General features: G+C 39.0%; 1 protein-coding gene across 1 annotated transcript in view; it reads left to right on the top strand.

Moving 5' to 3' along the window:
* Nucleotides 1-19331, top strand: part of LOC129504555 (palladin-like) — a 417088-nt gene that overhangs the window by 201551 nt on the left and 196206 nt on the right. The window contains 2 exon segments of the mRNA XM_055317307.1: nucleotides 9955-10074; nucleotides 12539-12881. Of these exon segments, the coding sequence (XP_055173282.1) occupies nucleotides 9955-10074; nucleotides 12539-12881 (463 nt within the window).

The following is a 19331-nucleotide window of genomic DNA, read 5'->3' on the forward strand; positions in this document are numbered from 1 at the left end:
ATCTCTTTACTCTTCTTCCTTTTTTAAAATCATATGTAAGATGTGTTAAAGCTCTAGATAGAAAACTGAAATTCACTAGGACCTAGCTATAGCCCCATTAGGGATTAGATATTTAGATAAAGAAGGAGCTAGCAAGCAGATTCTCTCCTAATGCATTGGAGAGACTGAAACAGGTTTTTCTTGTCACTACTGTGTTGTATCTGTCTAATGTGTTTTACACTCCTTTCTTTGTCTAGACAGAAGTCAGCTTGCATCACAAATCTTTTCAGACTGTTTTGTGAATTAATAGCTAGTCAGCTTACTTAAGACCAACATCCGTTTGTCATATTACCTGCTCTGGCCTCTTTCTTTGACATTCTGACTTTATACTGATTGAATCCTTCAAAGACTAGTCTGGGACAGGGGTGGTGTGGAGGGCACAGAACACTCATTTGACAGCTGTTAATACTCAGGGTCTTACTCAGCTGTCTGGAAACAGCCACAAACTGTATTGGGTTACTTCTATAGCATTGTCTAATGGCATGCAAAATTAAAAATACTGTGTCTTGTTGGCTGGGAAATTATAGATATAAAAATGTGGTGCCTTGTACTTTCAATATGAATCTCTGCTAACCAGTGCCACCTATCATCTTAGATCTTATATAATAGAGTTCATGTTTTGATTCTGTGATTCAGAATGTGAAGTTAATTATATGTGTTAAATGTGCTAATGTGCCGAGTTGCAGGAAAGCAATAGTAAGGAAGTTTGAGATCTCAGTAGATTGTACGTAGTTCAAAGCTTAATGGAAGTCCAGGTTAAGATGGTAGGCTAAACAAAAGTGGGTTGTGTGAAACCTGTGGTTCTCAAACCTGGGGTACCACATCAGATTGAGAGAGGTGCTGTAATGTTTCACATTTTTGAAGCAAAGGCAATGATACTCAACATCTGATAGATACAACTAGAAGTTTGAAACAGTTCAGAATTTCAACATTAGATCACTCCACATTCTTTTCTATGACATCATATCTTTTTGAAACTGAGTTTTTGATGTGTCTGTGTTGATAAAAAGCAAGTGACACATGAAAATCAATGTGGAACATGAAATGAGGCTGGCTGTGGCCCATCTGATCTCAAGAGTTCTGCAGTACACAACAGACACATGCATTCATTAGTTAGTAATTGTGGTTATTTAGGAGTAAAATAATACTTGTCTTTCAATTAATATGTATTTTTTTTCAAACAGTAGCTAATTTTTGTTTTGTTTTGTTTTGTTTTAGTAGCTAACTTGTTAAGACCTAAATACTTACATGTTCTTTCAAAATAACTAAATAAATGAAGTTGTTAGGTATATCTTGACTTAGGAGCATCATAAACTATTAACTGAGACAGTTAGGGTTCCACAGACCAAGGAAGTTTGGTTTAATCTCTGGGGAGAGACAGAAAGTCTTGAGGCACACTTGAGAGTGCACCAAAAAGAAAATTGACCGACTCTTAGAATTCTGAATTTTCAATGCTCCTACTCCCAGTTGCCTTCTGAACTGACCTTCTAGAATGCTGGCCTGTGAGCCTTTCCTTTCCTGGCAGAGCCTAAAGGACTCCTTTCTGGGCAATCTGAACATTCTAAGAGGAAAAAAAAATCGATGCATGTGATATGGGAGTTTCTCCAACAGAGGACATCCACATTACCATAGGGAGAAAGCCAAAGTTGACAAGTTCTCTGTCTTGCTCGGAGCTTCTAATTAACTCAACCTGTAAGACAAGAAAAAAGACCTCTGAAGAAACATCTATTATGGATGATACAAAAGAAAAGAAGCAACTCCCTGAAAAGCAACTTAGATAAAACAGACTTGCAGAGAGAAGAAAATGTAAAAACAAAACAACACTCCTCTTAGATAAGAGAATCAGTGTGTCCAAAAAGTAAAAAGTAAAAAGCTTTTAGAAGAGGGGGAAGAATGTTTGGAAAACAAAAAGTTCTTGGAATGAAGACTTGGTAGCAGAAAAAAAAGTTGAGGAAATGTCCCACAAAGTAGGGCAGAAAGACAAGAAGGAATATAAAGGAGCAAAGGTTAAAAAAAAAAAAAAGAGAGAGAGAGAGAAGAGAAATGCTGGAGAACCTGCTTAAGTAGACTACACATGTATAATTGGGATTCTAGGAGAGAGAACAAAGAAGGGGGAGAGATTATCTATGAAATAATTTTTGCAATTCCCCAAGCAGATAGCAATTTCCAGATTGAAAGGACATGCAGCATGCACAGTGGCTGAAAATAAGTTCATAGCACTGTGCATCATGAAATTAGAATATCCAGGACAGGGAAAGGATGCTGCAGTGTCCAGGGAGAAAACATCAAGTCCCATAAAGCTAACAAGATTAGAAGTACTTAGGACTTTTCAGTAGTCATGGGAGACACTAAGAGACAATGAAGCAAAGCCTTCAAAAATTTATTTTATTTTATTTATTTATTTATTTATTCATGAGAGACACAGAGAGAGAGGCAGAGACACAGGCAGAGGGAGAAGCAGGCTCCATGCAGGGAGCCTGATGCAAGACTCGATCCTGGGACTGGGATCACGCTCTTAGCTGAAGGCAGGCGCGCTCAGCCGTTGAGCCACCCAGGGATCCCAGCCTTCAAAATTCTGAAGTAAAATTACCTCCAAGTTGGAATCCTATACTCTGCCAAACCTTTAATTCCTTATGCAGATGTAGTTAAGAGTTTGCAGACTTGCAAGGTGTCTTGCAAGCGGCTTTCCTCCACAACTCTTTATGTAGGATGTGCTCTACCACAGCAAGAGAATTCACCCAGAAAGAGGAAGATGTGGTGTATGGGAAGCAGAAGATCAGATGCAGGCAGGAGCCCAGTGGAGCCCGCAGGAGGGTAACAACTGTGGGTCAGGAACAGAGGACCAGTTCGGATTGGAGGAGGGTGTTGCAAGAGGTAGATACATTGATGCTTTCAGCGTAAAGGACCACTGCTTTGTCCTTTACTCTGATGACAGAATGACAGGGTAGTAAGCCTGACCCAGATTCTCCTTTCTCTTGGTCTTTTGTGCTCTCCCCTCCCTGCACTGCCTCCTGGTTCAGTTGAGAACATTCTTTTCATCCCATCCCCACCATCCTGACTTGGTCTGGTGCTGAGACTTGGAAGTTGGCCACATTGAACTTAAAAACAAAGGATGGAATACTCCACCAACGATTCTTGTAGGCTGTTCGGTCCCTACACACACTCAGCCCCACCATACCCCCCCCCCCACCTCCCGAGTGAGCCATAGGTCTCCTGTACTCACTCGTAACCTCGTCTGCCAGTTACTCCTGTGGGGGCTTTTGTAAACTCACAGGGTAGTTGAAGCCAGTTTATACCCCAAGATTGTTCCTGTGAACTTTTTCTAACAGAAACAGGTTTGTCTTTTCTTTACACAATAAGACTTGAGCTTATGACTCAATTTTCTAAAACTGAACACATTTTTTAAAGGATTTTATTTTATTTTTAAAAAGATTTTATTTATTTATTCATGAAAGACAGAGAGAGAGAGAGGGGCAGAGACACAGGCAGAGGGAGAAGCAGGCTTCATGCAGGGAGACTGACGTGGGACTTGATCCTGGATCTCCAGGATCACACCCCAGGCTGAAGGTGGCGCTAAACCACTGGGCCACTGGGGCTGCCCTAAAAGATTTCATTTGTTTATGAGAGACACAGAGAGGGGCAGATTCCCCGTGGGGAACTGGGGACTCGATCCCAGGACCTGAGCCAAAGGCTGAGCCACCTGCGTGTCCGACTAAACACATTTTTTGAAGGATACATATGTGATAAGCATAAAGAAAATCAGAGGACTGATTATCTCAAAAGGAAAAGGAGAAGAAAGATGAAATTGGGGAACACACAGGTATTTCTAATACTTTATTTCTTAGACTTAATGATGAGTGCATAGGGGTTCGTTTTATTGTTACTCCTTAATAAACAGTGTATTTAAAATTCCTCTAAAAAATAGAAATATCCTCTATGTAAGATAGAGTTTGCAATTGTAAAAAATATCCTTTATGAAAATTTATGCAAACATTCTATTTACCCACACTGTATCTCATCTTGATGATTTTAGTACAGGTTCCTTTTTTCTTCTTTTTTGAATTGTTGTATTAAAACAATTAGTTGTATTAGACAAAAAATACAACAAAAAGTTGTATTAGACAAACCATGTGGTTTGGAAGGTAAAAGCTAGATTTCTTTTTAGTTAGGCTGGACCCCAAAGGGGGAAAAAAATAAAGGCTGTGAAGGAAAGCATTTATAAAAATGTCCCCTTGTTACCCAAAGGCCCTAGTAATATTATCCTTGCTCTGGCTCATCATTTTACAAGGTTTGGCAAACAGAATTATTTGTATTAATAATGTTTGTGTTAAGTACATCAAAAATCTGAATGAAATGACCTCTGAGAGATACTTATATGATTAAGTAATTTTTAGGTAACTATAAAAAAAACAATTTATTGGCAGCAGAAATAGTTTCTAATTTAGTAATTTGTTACATGCCATCAAAACCTTTCACTTAAGAAAAATGGATTAAAGTGGATCATAGAGTTATTGGTAACTTAAAAAATTTCCGTTTTCTAAAATGGGCAGCGTTTTTAATACAGATAAGTAAGCCTCCAACTGCCTTTATTTGACATAAGCAGTCATTCCTTCATTTCCATTTCTCAACAAAATGTATTTTACAGATGTCTTAAAGAGATTTGTTCAAATAAGATGCTACCGGATGAAAATGCAATATTACACTCTAGCTCATCTCATTTCCTCATGGCTTTCTTCATTTTCATAATGTCAGAACCATACAACCATGATGCTCCTTTCTCCCAACAAAATGTGAGCTTTTTGTCACTTTGGGATGAAATTTTCCAAGAGAAGAAAAGTTGAACAGCCTCTGGGGCATTTGACTAAAATTCTATCTAGTAAAAGTTACTGAGACAGAGCAATACATAAAGATCAGTAGAAGAACATGCCAATGCTTTTCTTTTTTTCTCTTCTCTTCTCTTCTCTTCTCTTCTCTTCTCTTCTCTTCTCTTCTCTTCTTTCTCTTCTCTTCTCTTCTTTCTTTTCGTTGTTCCATGAGTTTGTAGCCTTTTCTAGATGTTTAGTCACACATCAAGTCTGTACATGACTATACTTTTATGCAATAGAAGTATTCCTGAAAACTCATAAAATGAGTTTGAGTTTTGCTCACATTTGAAACAGTCTTTTTGTAAAGCAAATACTTACTTTTTTCCTGCAATCTAAATTTCATCCATACACTTATTCAAAAATATTTATGGAGAGCCTGCAGTGTAAGAGATGCTGGCCATATACCCATGAACAAAACAAATGCTTTCGCTTTCACAGAGGCTATAGTCAAAGTACCAGAAACGAACAAGACATTACACAATAAATTATAGTTGTGAGAGCTGTCTCCAAGGAAAGTCTGCCATCCTAAGATTATGGTGGATCTGACCAAGTCTAATAAAAAAAGGCTTCTCTGAGAAAGTCATGTTTAGGTGGAAACATCAGGCTGAGGGCTTAAGGATGTAAGGGTATGTGGCTTTGCAAGGGGAAGCCAGAATGCCCTAAGCTCAAAATGAGAGGAGGGGAGAGGCCAGAAGGAACCAGGCAAGTAGTAGAAGCCTGATAATTTAGGGTTCTGTGACCATGTTGAGGCTTTGTAATCTATCCTCAAAGTCATGAAAGAATGTGGCGAAGATAAAATTTCATTCTCGAAAGGGCCCTCTGGTTTCGAAGGGGCAACTGTATACACGCGCTCGCTCAGGCTTAAATATATATATATATATATATATATATATATATACACACACACACACACATATTTATATATATATAAATATGGCATATATAAAAATATATATTTTATATATATATTTTGCCATATATATAATATATATATGTCATATATAAATTGGCCGTAACTAAAAAATCACAAAATCCTAGATAACCTAAAAAGGAACTTAAAATTGTCAAGATCATCACTCTAAAACTACTGTACATCATCCGTGCTAGACGAGATTTTATCCTGTTTCTCAATGTAGGTTTCAACGCACAGAATTATGTCTATGTTTACAGTTAAGGCATTCTCAGGTATTGAACTGGTGTCAGGTATCCAAGTGTCTCCAGAAATTGCCATCTTTTCAGGTATGAATCATCATCATCATCATCATCATTATCCAAGGTTTTGAGAGGACCTTTCCAGAGAGCATCAGACACTGGCAAGATGGTGCAGGGACTTGGGCGATGGTTCCCCAGGCAGGAAGCACCAAGTTTTGCTGAAAGCCGGGAAGTTTTCCTGACTCCCAGCATCATCTGCTACAGGGAATAAAGGTGACCCACCTCTGCCCGAAGCCCATCTCTAGAGGGCAGCCAGTATGTCAGGATCTTTTCTGCCAGAAGTCAAACAATTAGGCTGTTCATTTCTTCTGATACCAGCATGTCCACATTGTACCCCCATTCTAATATATCTCTGAGGACACACAGCACATCTCCTTGTGCAGATGAATTTCCTATTGAATTACTTGGATAATGAGAGTAATTAAAATTTTCAGATTCAGGAAACTTAAATCTTTCCTTACCTCATTTTACTCTGAGTTCTTTATGCCCCTGAACTAGGAAAATGCAGAACAACTAGAAAGGCCTTGTCCTGTAGAAAAATAAAAATTAAACTTGCTCGTGGGAGGCAGGATGACTATTTCAGCATTTTGACTTTAGCATTAATTAACCATGACCTTGAGACAATCACTTTGGACCTCACCTGAAGAAATGAGAGATTTGGGCTAGTCAGTCTCTAAAATCCCCTACAACAGTGATGTACTAGGTTTTACCCTTCTCTGTTAAATACACGTTTAACTCCTTCTGTAACCATATGTATTTAGTTTAAAAAATTTCCAGTCCCTTGTACCTTCCCAGATACATCCCACTTCCAAATGGTTAATCTTATGTGAAGCTCCAACTTGAATTATTTCCACACTTTTTATCTTCCTCTTCAATTGGAAGGCCAAGAACTGTACTGTACGGTACAGTCAAAACACAGGATTAAATCATGCTATCATTCTATTTTTCTTCTGTTCTGTGAACTTTTTAATCGCATAATAATTGTGTACTTCCAATGTATCCATATCTCTCAAATCTTTACTGATTGAGACGAAGGTGAGCATGCCTGAGTTTACACCTTCCTACCCCATTACACTACAGCTCTTGTTTTATAGGATGTAGTCATAATTTGAGCATGATTTATAGAAATATTGAAATAATAAAACCTAGTATATAACCTCGGTTCAGAACTTGAATAAATTTTTCTTTGTCCTATTATCAAGACTATAGCAATTGGAAGTAAATATTAACTGCTAATATTGAACCCAATTGGCTTTGTTTTCACCTAGGTAAAAACTGAGAAAGCCAGAAAATTCTGTAGGATTATACATATAAATCTACATTTGCACTGGATACTCTGAATGTGTCTTTTAAAGGTCTATTTTGATTGCAAAACTTCAAAAGTGTGTTACTCAGTGGTAGGATGTGAAATGAGGCATCACAGTCAGCTCATCTTAAGTCCTATGAGGACTGATGTCACTGTATATAACTGTATATAACTACCTGCTGCAGTATAATCCAGTGTAGTCACATTATTTTGCCCTCAAAAGTATTCCAGTTAATTGTGGAAAAGCTAGAGTCATATATTAGCCAATATTTTTCACCATATCTAACACAGGAAGTCTTCAGGGATCCTATCATCTCAAAAAGAGAAAATAATGCTATTTGAAACAAAGCAACAGCATTATTAAGAATTTAAAGTAACTTGTAATTAAATAAATGTCAATGAATGGAATATAAAGGAAGACTTCGTTTTATACTTTGTGATTTGTTTATATTTATTACTTTTATTTGTATTTTTAAAATGAAATATTTAAAGATCCTTTTGATGAAAGTATTTTCATTTTATAAGGTAAAACTTTTTTACCCCCAGGTGGTGGTACTTTTTTCTTCAGTCTTTGAAATCTAAAATATGTTTTGAGACAAATTTACTAATTTTTGTTACTGATAGTTGGATTGAAGGAAGACACATTATTCTACAAGTCTGAAAACTTTTCTCTTAGTGGGCTGTCAGAGAAGGAGGTTGGTAGAGAAACATTTTCTCTTCTCCACTTGTATCACTTAGCTATTGCTGCACAATACAGCATCCCCTAAATTAGTAGCTTAAAGCAGCAGCCATTTATTTAGTTCATAAATCTGTGGGTCAGCCATTTGGCTTGGCCTCAACTGGGTAGTTCTATGGTATGTGTCAGGCTTGGCCAACCTCTTTGGACTAACAATATGGCTGTGGTCAGCTTTGAGTTGGTCTGGGAATGAGTTAGTCTAGGTTGTTATTTGTGAGAATGGTTGATCTCTGCTCTATGTAGCTCTTCCTGTGACCAGCACTGCCTTATTCCCCTAGCATTTCAACAGGGTTCCAAGAGATAGAAGCAAACAAGGTCCCTTGAGGCTTTGACTCCGAACTGACCAACATCACTTCTACTATATTCTAGAATAAAGCAACTCACAAGGCCAGCCAGCCAAAATTTAAGGATTGGGGAAGTAGATTGTGCCACTTGATAGAAGGAGTTGCAGAGTCACATTACACTCATCCACACTCTGCATGGATGCAGAGAAGACAGTAATTGCAGCCATTCTTGCAAAAGGTCTACAATACTAGTCTTACATTGCCCACATAATATGGGAATAATCAATAGAGTCTCTGTGGGAATCAAAAATAAATCACTTCTTTTGTTACTAATCTGTTTTGCTGATAAAATATAATTATTCAATTTAAAAATAGTTAATACACTCTAGATTTGGCTTTTTAACACTAACAGGTTATATTTACTGCTAGCAGAGCATTTATTATGTACCAGGCAGTGTCCCAAACACAGCGTATAGCCCATCACAAGAGGAGGTGGTTGTTAAGAGTGTGGAGTCTGGAACCTGACTTGGCTTGAATTCTGATTTTACCACTTGTTAGCTCTGTCACCTTGGCAAATCAATTAGTTTTATTGCACTTTAGCTTCCAGCCTATAGAATGGGCTAATAATAACCTAAAATGTGAGATTAACAAAAGGATTAAATCTATTTTCAGTGTTGATAATTGTACCTAGTTCCTGATGAGAGCTTTGTTACAGTCAGGTATTGTCATTGTCGTGGTCATCATCTGCCACGGTATCCCTGTGATAGTTAATTTTATGAGGCATGATTAATACCCTATAGGTAGGTTCGTTATTTTCTCCATTTTACAGATAAGCACGTAAGTGGAGGTTGACTAAAGTCACAAAGGCAAGATATGGCAGGACCATTATTCAAGCCCTGGCAGCTGGTGCCAGAGTCTGGGCTTTTCATGCTATACAATCCAATACTGCCACAATATATAACAGTAGCTTCCATGGTAGTTGTGTGCAGGCCCAGCATCTACATATTTTGTTCTTTTCTCCCTATTGTCAGCATTTCAGAGAAGATTGATCTTCCCTGCTAATTGCTTCTCAGTTGAGCAGACATAAAAAGCAGCTGCACTGTAGTTGAAAAAACTTCCACATATACTCAACTAAACTAGGGAATTGGAGAATAGAACTGGCATCTACTGGGCATCTTTCATATGCCAAGTGCAGAGTTATATACTTGGCAAACATCTCATTTCATCTTCACAGATAGCCCCATTAGGTATATATTGTCCTCATTTTATAGATGAGGAAACCAAGGCTGGTCTTGTCTAAAGTCACAAAGAATGAGTCTGACTCCCAAGCTTTGGCCATGATGCTGAACTGCTAAATTAAATGTAAAAAAATTCTATTATGAATACTTTGTAAAGAGATCGTATAGTAATTGTTACCTAATTTGCTTGTTTTAGAAAGGCAGAGGCTCTGACCTCTTCAAGGTGACTTCCTGGTTTCACTCTGATGAGTTACTCTATTTTTTTCACTTCCAGAGGAGATCTGTACTCTAGTTATCGCTGAGACTTTCCCCGAAGATGCAGGGATCTTTGCATGCTCGGCAAGAAATGATTATGGATCTGTAACCAGCACTGCCCAGCTGATTGTCACCTCAGGTATGTGAAGAGTAAAAAATTGACTGGGTTCTGTTCCCTAGTAGTTGGTGTGTGGTTCACCACAGCAGAAAGAACTACCCTAGAGGAGAACTCACCCCTTAGGAATGCTTGTTACCACTCCAGGAGTTATCCTAACAACCAGTGTTTCATCGTGAAACAAAGGCTTTGGGGGAGGGGGAATGGAAGTAGAGATGAAAAACAAAAAGATAATGACAGGGTAGTAACTGAACACAGGGGCTATTTTCTAAGTCTTGCAGCTTGGTCTTGGAAACAATGGATCTGGCTTCCTAACATCTTCATGCTAACTCCGAATCATGCTAACAGCAGAAAGCCACCTCTGAATCAGAGGTGCGGTCATTCTCTGCAATGGCCAACTGAAGAGCTGGTCCTTGCACAAATCATTGTTTGAGCCATGATTGAAACTTTTGAAAAAGTAATACAAGGTAAACCTAATGTAACTTGGAGAAGCTGTGAAGATCTTAGAAATCAAATTTCATTGAAAATGAATTTTCTGATATGGAAAAAAACTAAAGCAGTATATTATCCTTTTAAAATTAATATTAAAAACTAGCCAGGGCAGCCCGGGTGGCTCAGTGGTTTAGCGCTGCCTTCAGCCCAGGGTGTGATCCTGGAGACCCGGGATCAAGTCTCGTGTCCAGCTCTCTGCATAAGCCTGCTTCTCCCTCTGCCTGTGTCTCTGCCTCTCTCTCTGTGTCTCTCATGAATAAATAAATAAAATCTTTTTTTAAAAAATCTGAATTAAAAAAAAAGATTTATTTGTTTATTTGAGACAGAGCGTGGTGGGGGAAGGGGCAGAGGGAGAGAACCTCAAGCCGACTCTGCTGAGCAGAGAGCTTGATCTCATGACCCTGAGATCATGACCTGACCTGAAATTAAGAGTTAGGTGCTTAACTGACAGAGCCACCCCGGTGCCCCTGGATATATATATCTTTAAAGATTTTATTTATTCATTCATGAGAGACACAGAGACACACACACACAGGCAGAAGGAGAAGGAGGCTCCCTGTGGGGAGCCTGATACAGGACTCAATCCCAGGACCCCAGGGTCATGAGCTAAGCTGAAGGCAGATGCTCAACCACTAAGCCACCCAGGCGTCCCTGGGTATTTTTTTTAAACTCATAGATGTACCACTTGCAAGGGCTACCTGAAAGCTTTTTCCTTTATTTTCTTATGTCTTTAGTTGACTGTTTTCTCCTCTTACTAATCAGCTTTACTTTAACTTACTTTTATTGATTCATCACTGTTATTTACTTTGCAGCAGTTTTTAAAATAGTACTTTGACCAAGCCTGGCACATTGTACATACAGTAGGGAATCAAGAATTGGGTTGTGGCTGCATGAGATAGACTTGGGGAGAATTGAACTGCACTTTGATGTCTTCAGAAGAGTGAGAAGTTGGTGCTAGGTGGCAGCAGAGGAACAAACAAGACTGGCTTAAGGATATTGGAATGCAAACTGTGGAAATGCTTTTTTGGTCAATAAAAGAAATGTAAAGTTGACTGGTTTGGTGATGGAGCCAATACGGACACAGGAAACAGAAAGTCTGGTGCCACAGTTGGAGCTGCAGAGCAGGAAGGATTTCAGGGTTTGATCCTGAGGTGGCTTGAGACCGCCCCATCAGATGGCCCTGGCAGTAGTGCCATCTCCAACAACAGAGCCAAAAACTCTGGTCTGTAAACAATTTTGTGGTAAAAATTGGCATGCGGTCTTTCCCATTTTCACCAGAGGTGAATCTGCCGCAGGCCAAACATAATCAACAAATATTTTTGAGCTTTCAGTTGAGCTCAGTAAGGATTTTTGAGTACATTCCAGGAGCTCTGTTGGGCTCTGGGCAAGGTGAGGAATCCAAGGATGACATGATCTTATCGCAAGATGTTTTCAGTTTATTGAGAGTTAACGAGTAAGTTTCTTTGGTACTGAATTACAGCCGTGACAGTTATCTGAATTGGAAAAACATTATGTATGAGATCATAAGACAGAATTTTATTTTCCTTAGGTTTAAATAGAATGAATATCCATTGCCCATCACAGAAAGCCTTTAGAGTTTGAGCTAATGTCAGTGAGGCACAGGTAGGATGTTCATTTGTAACCGCGGATTGCAATGTGAGCAAAGAAGGCATTATTAGTTGATGTTATTTGTGTTGTCGTTTTTTACCAACTTCTGTGTTTAGGTCTTGTTTGAAATTTGTTGATGAATTGGTAGTTCATCTCTCTGCTTGTGGGCACAATCAGGAAATGAAGCAGGTAGCAGTCCCTGAAAACCAGTTTGGAAGAACCAGACCCTCCATCTGGCTTTGCTTGTGGATAATATGAGGGCAGCAGAGCTGCCTCCTCTTTAACTACTTAGTGGGGCACAGGGATTTTCAGGTAGTCTCTGACAGCATGAAAATAACAGTTCAACTATAGCGTCTTATTATTTTTCCCTCTCTCTCCACATCCTTAGCCAACACTGAAAACTGTAACTATGACTCAGTGGGAGAATCCAACAATGATCACTTCCAACACTTTCCACCTCCTCCTCCAATCTTGGAGACGAGTTCCTTTGAGTTGGCTTCAAAGAAACCATCTGAGATCCAGCAGGTGAACAGCCCTGAATTAGGACTCAGCATGGCAGCCCTTCAGATGCAGTTCAATTCTACGGAGAGGGAAACAAATGGAGTCCATCCCAGCCTTGGAGTAAATGGACTGATTAACGGCAAAGCTAACAGTAATAAATCTCTTCCAACACCAGCTGTCCTGCTTTCACCCACTAAGGAGCCACCACCTCTGCTTGCCAAACCAAAACTGTGAGTATTTCTGCATGGTTTTATAATATTTTCCATACCCCTGCTAAATTGCCTTTCTGGCCAGGGAAAACTTTTTGCCTGGACTCAACTATATGGCAGGTTGCCTTTTCTGCAGGCAAGTTGTCCCTAGCTGATGTGACCTTGCTAACAATGTGAAGGGTTGGGTGTCCTTCAAAAACATAAAAGATGCCTAAAAATAAAGAAGGTAAATGAGAAAACTTGGTTAAATCTACCCTTTGCTAAAAGCTATAACTGGTTTCAGCTATAAAAATATCTATTCATGGTGTGGCCTTTCCAATGTATAGCAAGGATGTAGCCACTCCCCAGAGGTGATTGAAAAGGAGACCTACTTTGAGTTTGTTATTAAAAACATTTCCAAGTGTTTTGAATTTAAGAATCAGTAAGGAAATCTGACAGAGATAATCCTGGGAAAACTGAAAGCTGAGGTTAGAAATTCCGTGTGCAGAACCTGGGGAAGAGGAAAGAAACCAGAGATAACCAGGCTCCTCAGGGAGAAGAGTGCCCCACATAATACAGCCTACTTGGCTTTGGAATTCCATAGAACTGCTTCTTTTCATGAATACCACCTTCATATTTGATATCCATTATTTTCTTAGGATGATAAACCTTCCATGAGCTGTTTCCGTTGGCACCACACAGTGGAGAGTTGTTATGAATGGAGCCATTACAATGTCAGAGAGAGGCAGAAATCAATTAACTCAATAGTTTCTATCATAGCATAACAGACCTAGAATTACTGCCTTGATAGAGGTCAGTGGAGATGTCAGAATCGTATAAAACGTCTACTCTATGAGGTCACATTTCCATTCGAATGGATTTACCAGAATCTAGGAGTTATTGTTTCCCTAGTACTGAACAGCCTACTCTTCTCCTGTTATCAGCTCATTCGTTAGAAACGTTAGAATGTATAAGATGTTTCAATTAGAATATCTTACCTTTGCACATCACTTTGTTTATTAAGTGATTTCATGAGCCTTGTTAGACTAATCAAATACATCAGCCACAGAAATGTCTTAAGTTAGCAAATGGGCAGACAACTTTAGAAAAAGAAACTTCTGGACAATTTTGTGTTGAATTCTCAAAAATCTGTCTATTACTGCCTCACACTTAATTTTGCATTTTGGCCAAACTCGTTTTTCAGGCAGCTAGGCTACTAGTGGTGTATACAGTAGTGTAAAAGATACAGGGTGAACATTTAATACCTGTGCTCCAGCTCCACTGACATGCTGAATAGGTAAAATGAACTGAAAAGTGGCAGCCTTAAAAGAGATTTAGACCCTGGCAGCTCCATCCCAGAAATTAATTGTCTGCTGTCTCCTTTTATCTTTGTATTTTGAATCTGTATTCGTAGTGCTTTTAATGAAATGAGGGACCTGCTCTCCTGGGAAAGACTTTCAATGATGAGGACTTCACTGTGCTATTGATTAAATGAAGTGTATCTACCATAATGACTGTCATAAATTAGATATAAATCACGGGAGAGCAAACATAAAGAGCTGTGAACAGGTGTTTACAGCCCTTCTTATCTTAGGACTTTCAGCAACTTGTTAGCCCGTGGCTCTGCTTTACAGGGATATTAGTATGTGTGATGGGGGTGGGGTATCTCTACCAAAGAGTTCTGAGTTCAATGACATGAGTAGCTTAGGGGTGCTGGGGTGGCTCAGTTGGTTGAGTGTCCCATTCTTGATTTCAGCTCAGGTCATGATCTCAGGGTTGTGAGATCCAGCCCCATGTTGGGCTCTGTGTTCAACAGAGAGTCTGCTTGAGATTCTCCCTCCTTTCTTTTCCCCTCCCTTGACTCATAGATACACACACTTTCTCTCTCTCAAATAAATCAATTAAAAAAAAAAAGATGAGTAGCTTAAGTTTAAAGAGTGACAACTGTGATTTGCTATTAGCCAGATTTTCAATACAATGTAAGGTATAGAAAAATGGACTTTATTGCTTACTATCCAAGTAGAGGGTTTACTCTGCTTCATGAGGAAATTTAGGGAAAGGCAAATCACCTAATAATAAAACCTGGTAGCTTACAAGTAACATTACTTACACCAAGTTTTACCACTGGTTGTTTTTTTCCCCCCAAATCTTCATATGCTTAAATATATTCTCAGAGTATCACTTAATTCTTTTCATATTGTATTAGTACCTGCTGTTTACTAGGTAGAAAATAAAAATATGTGATAACACTTTCAAAATACATATTTTAAAGTTTTCTTATGAGGTATAATACTTTCTTGGATTTGTCTTAATTACAAAGTAAATGTATACTTGATGTGCCAATTCAAACAATACAGAAGAAATTAAAAAGTGAATGCTATTCGCTTTTCCTCTTCCATCCTGCGTTTTTGAGGTTGAACCAGTGTTACTGGTTCAGTCTAGTCTTCCAATCCTTTCTCTATTGTCATGGTCTTTTCTGAAAAGGTTTCTCAACAAGGTTTCTCACTTGTTTTACAAGTGAGCCATTGATAGAGGAATGCTTCATCATTCCATTGAATGACATCTGTAATAATTTAGAATGGCATTGAAATTACTGACAAGGACTACAGACAGATAACTACCAACTAAAATTCTTTCACATGTCTATTCCTTTTTCAGACATTGGAGAGAAAATGAAATTTTGCCTCTTACTGTTGGCAGTTAAAAAAGTATGCATTGCTCTAATCTTTTTCCACTAGCCTGTGATTTTATTCCCTTTCAAGAAAGGAGAGGCTTATATTTTGGGGCTATATTTTATGGCATTTCATTCTTCTGAATCATTTGTAATCAGATAAATAGAAAACAATTTGGAGGGGGTAAATAGTAGGAATTAAAACATTTACTCTTGGAATAAATTAACCCAAAAAGCATGTTTGACTCGTCAGATTCCTTTCTTTTTTTTAAAGAAATAGTTTTGTTTTTTTTTTTTAAGATTTTATTTATTTATTCATGGGAGACACACACAGAGAGAGAGAGAGAGACATGCAAGCAGAGGGAGAAGCAGGCTCCATGCAGGGAGCCCGACTTGGGACTAGATCCCGGGTCCCCAGGATCACGCCCTGGGCTGAAGACGGCGCTAAACCACTGAGCCACCCAGGCATCCCTACTCGTCAGATTCCTAAGGAATTATCATTTTCAAAAAGAAAATCTCTGCATTTTTTCTCTCAATAGTTGCAGTACTGATGATGAGAAGAAAAAAAAAATCAAAGACTAAACTGGAAAGATAGAAATATCATGAATGAATTGTTTTCTTTAGCAGTCATGATCCCTTATATCCCACCTGAAGTCCTCACCAGTAGCTTTGCAGCCTCCCAGACCTCCAGCCGAGTCTGCCCTACCTGTCCTGAGGGCCAGTTTCCTGGCTCAGCATCCTGTTGACATCTACTTCAGTTTCTGCGTCTCTCAATGTCTTTGTGTCAAATACCGTCCCTCAAGTAGAAGTTTAACATGATTCAATAGGCTCTTCAGTAAGTACCAGATGCCATGCACATTGGATTTTTGGCATAATGTTACCACTTGCGGTGGGAATAGGAGTGCACTTAGAACACTACACAGGAAAAATTCCTAAATGAGAGTTATGTGTTCGATACTCATAATCTTCTATGACAGTGCAAAGAAAAGAAGCAACATGGTGCTGAAGTCCTAATTCTTATCAGAGAAAAAGAGAAAGGAATAAATACAAACCTACCTTAGGAACTATTTGTTACCTTGTTTTCCTTGTTGGAGTACACCAGATAAGTCTGTTGCCTCCCACTCCCTGCAAATTATGTCTGAAGATTCAAAATAAACATAGGGCTCAGTTTGTGAATAGGAAAGAAAATCCCTGTTTCTCCTTATTCCTGCCAAAACACAGTCCTTCAAAGGCATGGATATGTATGGGATCCCCAGGAATAAACCCTGGAAGGAAGCTTTGGAATGCCAAATTTAGTAGGTGATTTGCAAAACATATAGTAAAGCGTGGTTGTGGTCATGTTTTTCCACTGAGCTCACCTCCTAAATTAGACCAAACAATATCTAAATAACATGCTGCTTTCAAATCTCATTTGCTTCTTTGTTTTTAATATTCTTCCTGTCTTGTGGGAGACAAAACCTGTGGAGAAAGCAAAATGAGAAGCCAAAAGGGAGATTTCTGACGGGCGAACCAACAGGCAAGTGCTCGCACCCAGGAAAGGATAAGTCAGCAGATAACACGATGCACACTTGCCACTCTGGTGCCTTAGCCTGAGAGTCCATGCCCTTTGACTGGAAGAATGAGAACGAAATGTTTCCAGAATTTTTAACATGCTTAATCAACAGCTAAGCTAGATATGGATTTAACTCTTTGTCCTGGTCTTACTGCTTTCTCTATCCCTTGCCTCTAAGGAGAAAGCATCGTCATTTCCTATCTGAAAAGGGTAAAATGATTTCAGGCTGAATCAGGCTTTTGGAAATGATGGCATTTCATTACCTTCATCTCTGTCTTTCTCTTTCCTCTCAGTCCCACCCTTAGACACCTCATTGTTCCCACAGCTCTTGTCTCAAGAGAGGGGCATGTCCTAGATGCTCATTCATACTGAGGCCCTGGGGGTTTTGTGTGTCACATCAGCGCAGCTGCGGCCTGACGAAGTGAAGCGGTGTCTTCAGCCCTGAGTGATCATCAGCACTGTGTAAAATCAGAGACATAGCCTCTCACTGCCTGTGTGAGAATGAGGATGGTGTATCGGAGAGACCGAAGAGGAGGAGAGAGCAGCCCATGTCCCTCTCTTTAGTAGTGTTTGAACTATGCCCAGCTTGCTATATTTGGAAGTTCCTTAAGGTTTCCCCCACACTTCAAGCACAAGTTGTTCCTTGGCCTAGAATGTTCTACTCCCCAGAATGTTCTACTAGTAAGTAGCTGGCCCCTTCTGGCTTTCGGCTCCCAGCTTAATGTCCCCACCTCCCCTAACCACCCAATCTAATGCTAATTCTCCAGCTGTTAAACTTGGCTCTTCTCAATAAATCATCCTCTTTAATGACCGCATAGCATGTAATTCTTTCTGATAGCTTCCTATTGACTTCTTGTTAGTATGTGTACTGCTTTTGCCCCTCTATTATAATGTGAGCTTTTTGAGAATAGGAACCTTGACCATTTTTCACTGCCTTTTCACCAGGACCTAGACCAGGGCTGACATGATCAAAAACATTTTTGAATGAGTGAAGCAGGAACAGACCAATGAAAAGGAAGAGCAAGCTCTCCTACGATTAGAGCAAGCCTGTTTGTTCCGTTTAACCTCATACCGAGATGGACTATGAGACTTTTGTTTTCAAACCTCATCAGTTCCAGAGTTTTCCTACTTAATCATACTTTTCCAGCTGACCTCATTTACCTTATACACAGAATGATATGAAGAACTAAATAAGAATCCCATGGAATAGAATGACATTGGAAAAGTTTGTTCAGCCAGGTCACTCAATTTGGGGACCCTTTCAACTCCTCCTCTTTTTCTCCTGTGTTTCATTAACATTTTAATTTTTTTTCATTAACATCTTACTTTAAAATATCATGGAGAAAGTGAGACATTTGAAAGGTCTGGGAGGACATTTTCCCTCTCTAGTACATACTTGCAGTGTCAGTTGGCCACAGTACAATCAAACCGCTAGTTCAAGGTGTGTGTACTTGACATGTTAACACTCCCATCAGATGCCAGACTTTTTATGAAAGACTGAGAGCTTCTGTGCTACTCCCTTCCTGTCCTGTTGATGTTGGACGGCTGCTCGAACTCCAATGTGCGGCTTGGTCAGTATAATTTAAAGAGTTGAACATTTTTCCATCCTTTAACCTCTACTAATTGCTTCTCCCTCTGCTATGTCTCTACCTCTCTATGTGTGTCTCTCATGAATAAATACCCTCTACTAATTGGGATGTAAAAACTCACTATATCACTGACATTAGAATATAAATGGTTTCCTATGTTCTGTAAACCTTACCTTATAGGTTTAACACATGGGCAAGGAGAGGATAAGCACAACAGTTTGAGGCAAAATAAGCAACAGAGATTGAAGAGGTATGATCATCAAGCAATTATAGAGAGGTCTTAAGTGTACATAAATGTATTTAAAAATCTAACACTTTTCATTCACTATTAATTGAGCATCAGCAATGTGTTGGGTGCTGAGGACACACAGATGAAAAAGACAAAAGCATTACCTTTGAATAATATATGGTTTAGTGATCACTAAGATCATATGGGCAAGAATACACCAATGAATTCTACACATCTTTTAATGTTATGTAAATGTTGTAGGCAAATGACTAATTCCTAAGTTAATTTCAGTGCAACCCAGTTGCCTTCTCTTCCTAATTTAATATTTGAAAGATAAGCCATTCTCCTTTTGATCCTGAAGACTTAATAGGCAGTGACTTCCATTTCTGGTTAAATGGTTTTTGTTATCTGCTGAGTCTAGTCAAATAACAAAGCAGTCTAATAGCAGTGA

This window comes from Nyctereutes procyonoides, unplaced genomic scaffold (genome assembly GCF_905146905.1).
Source record: "Nyctereutes procyonoides isolate TBG_1078 unplaced genomic scaffold, NYPRO_anot_genome, whole genome shotgun sequence".
NCBI classification, from domain to species: Eukaryota; Metazoa; Chordata; class Mammalia; order Carnivora; family Canidae; genus Nyctereutes; species Nyctereutes procyonoides.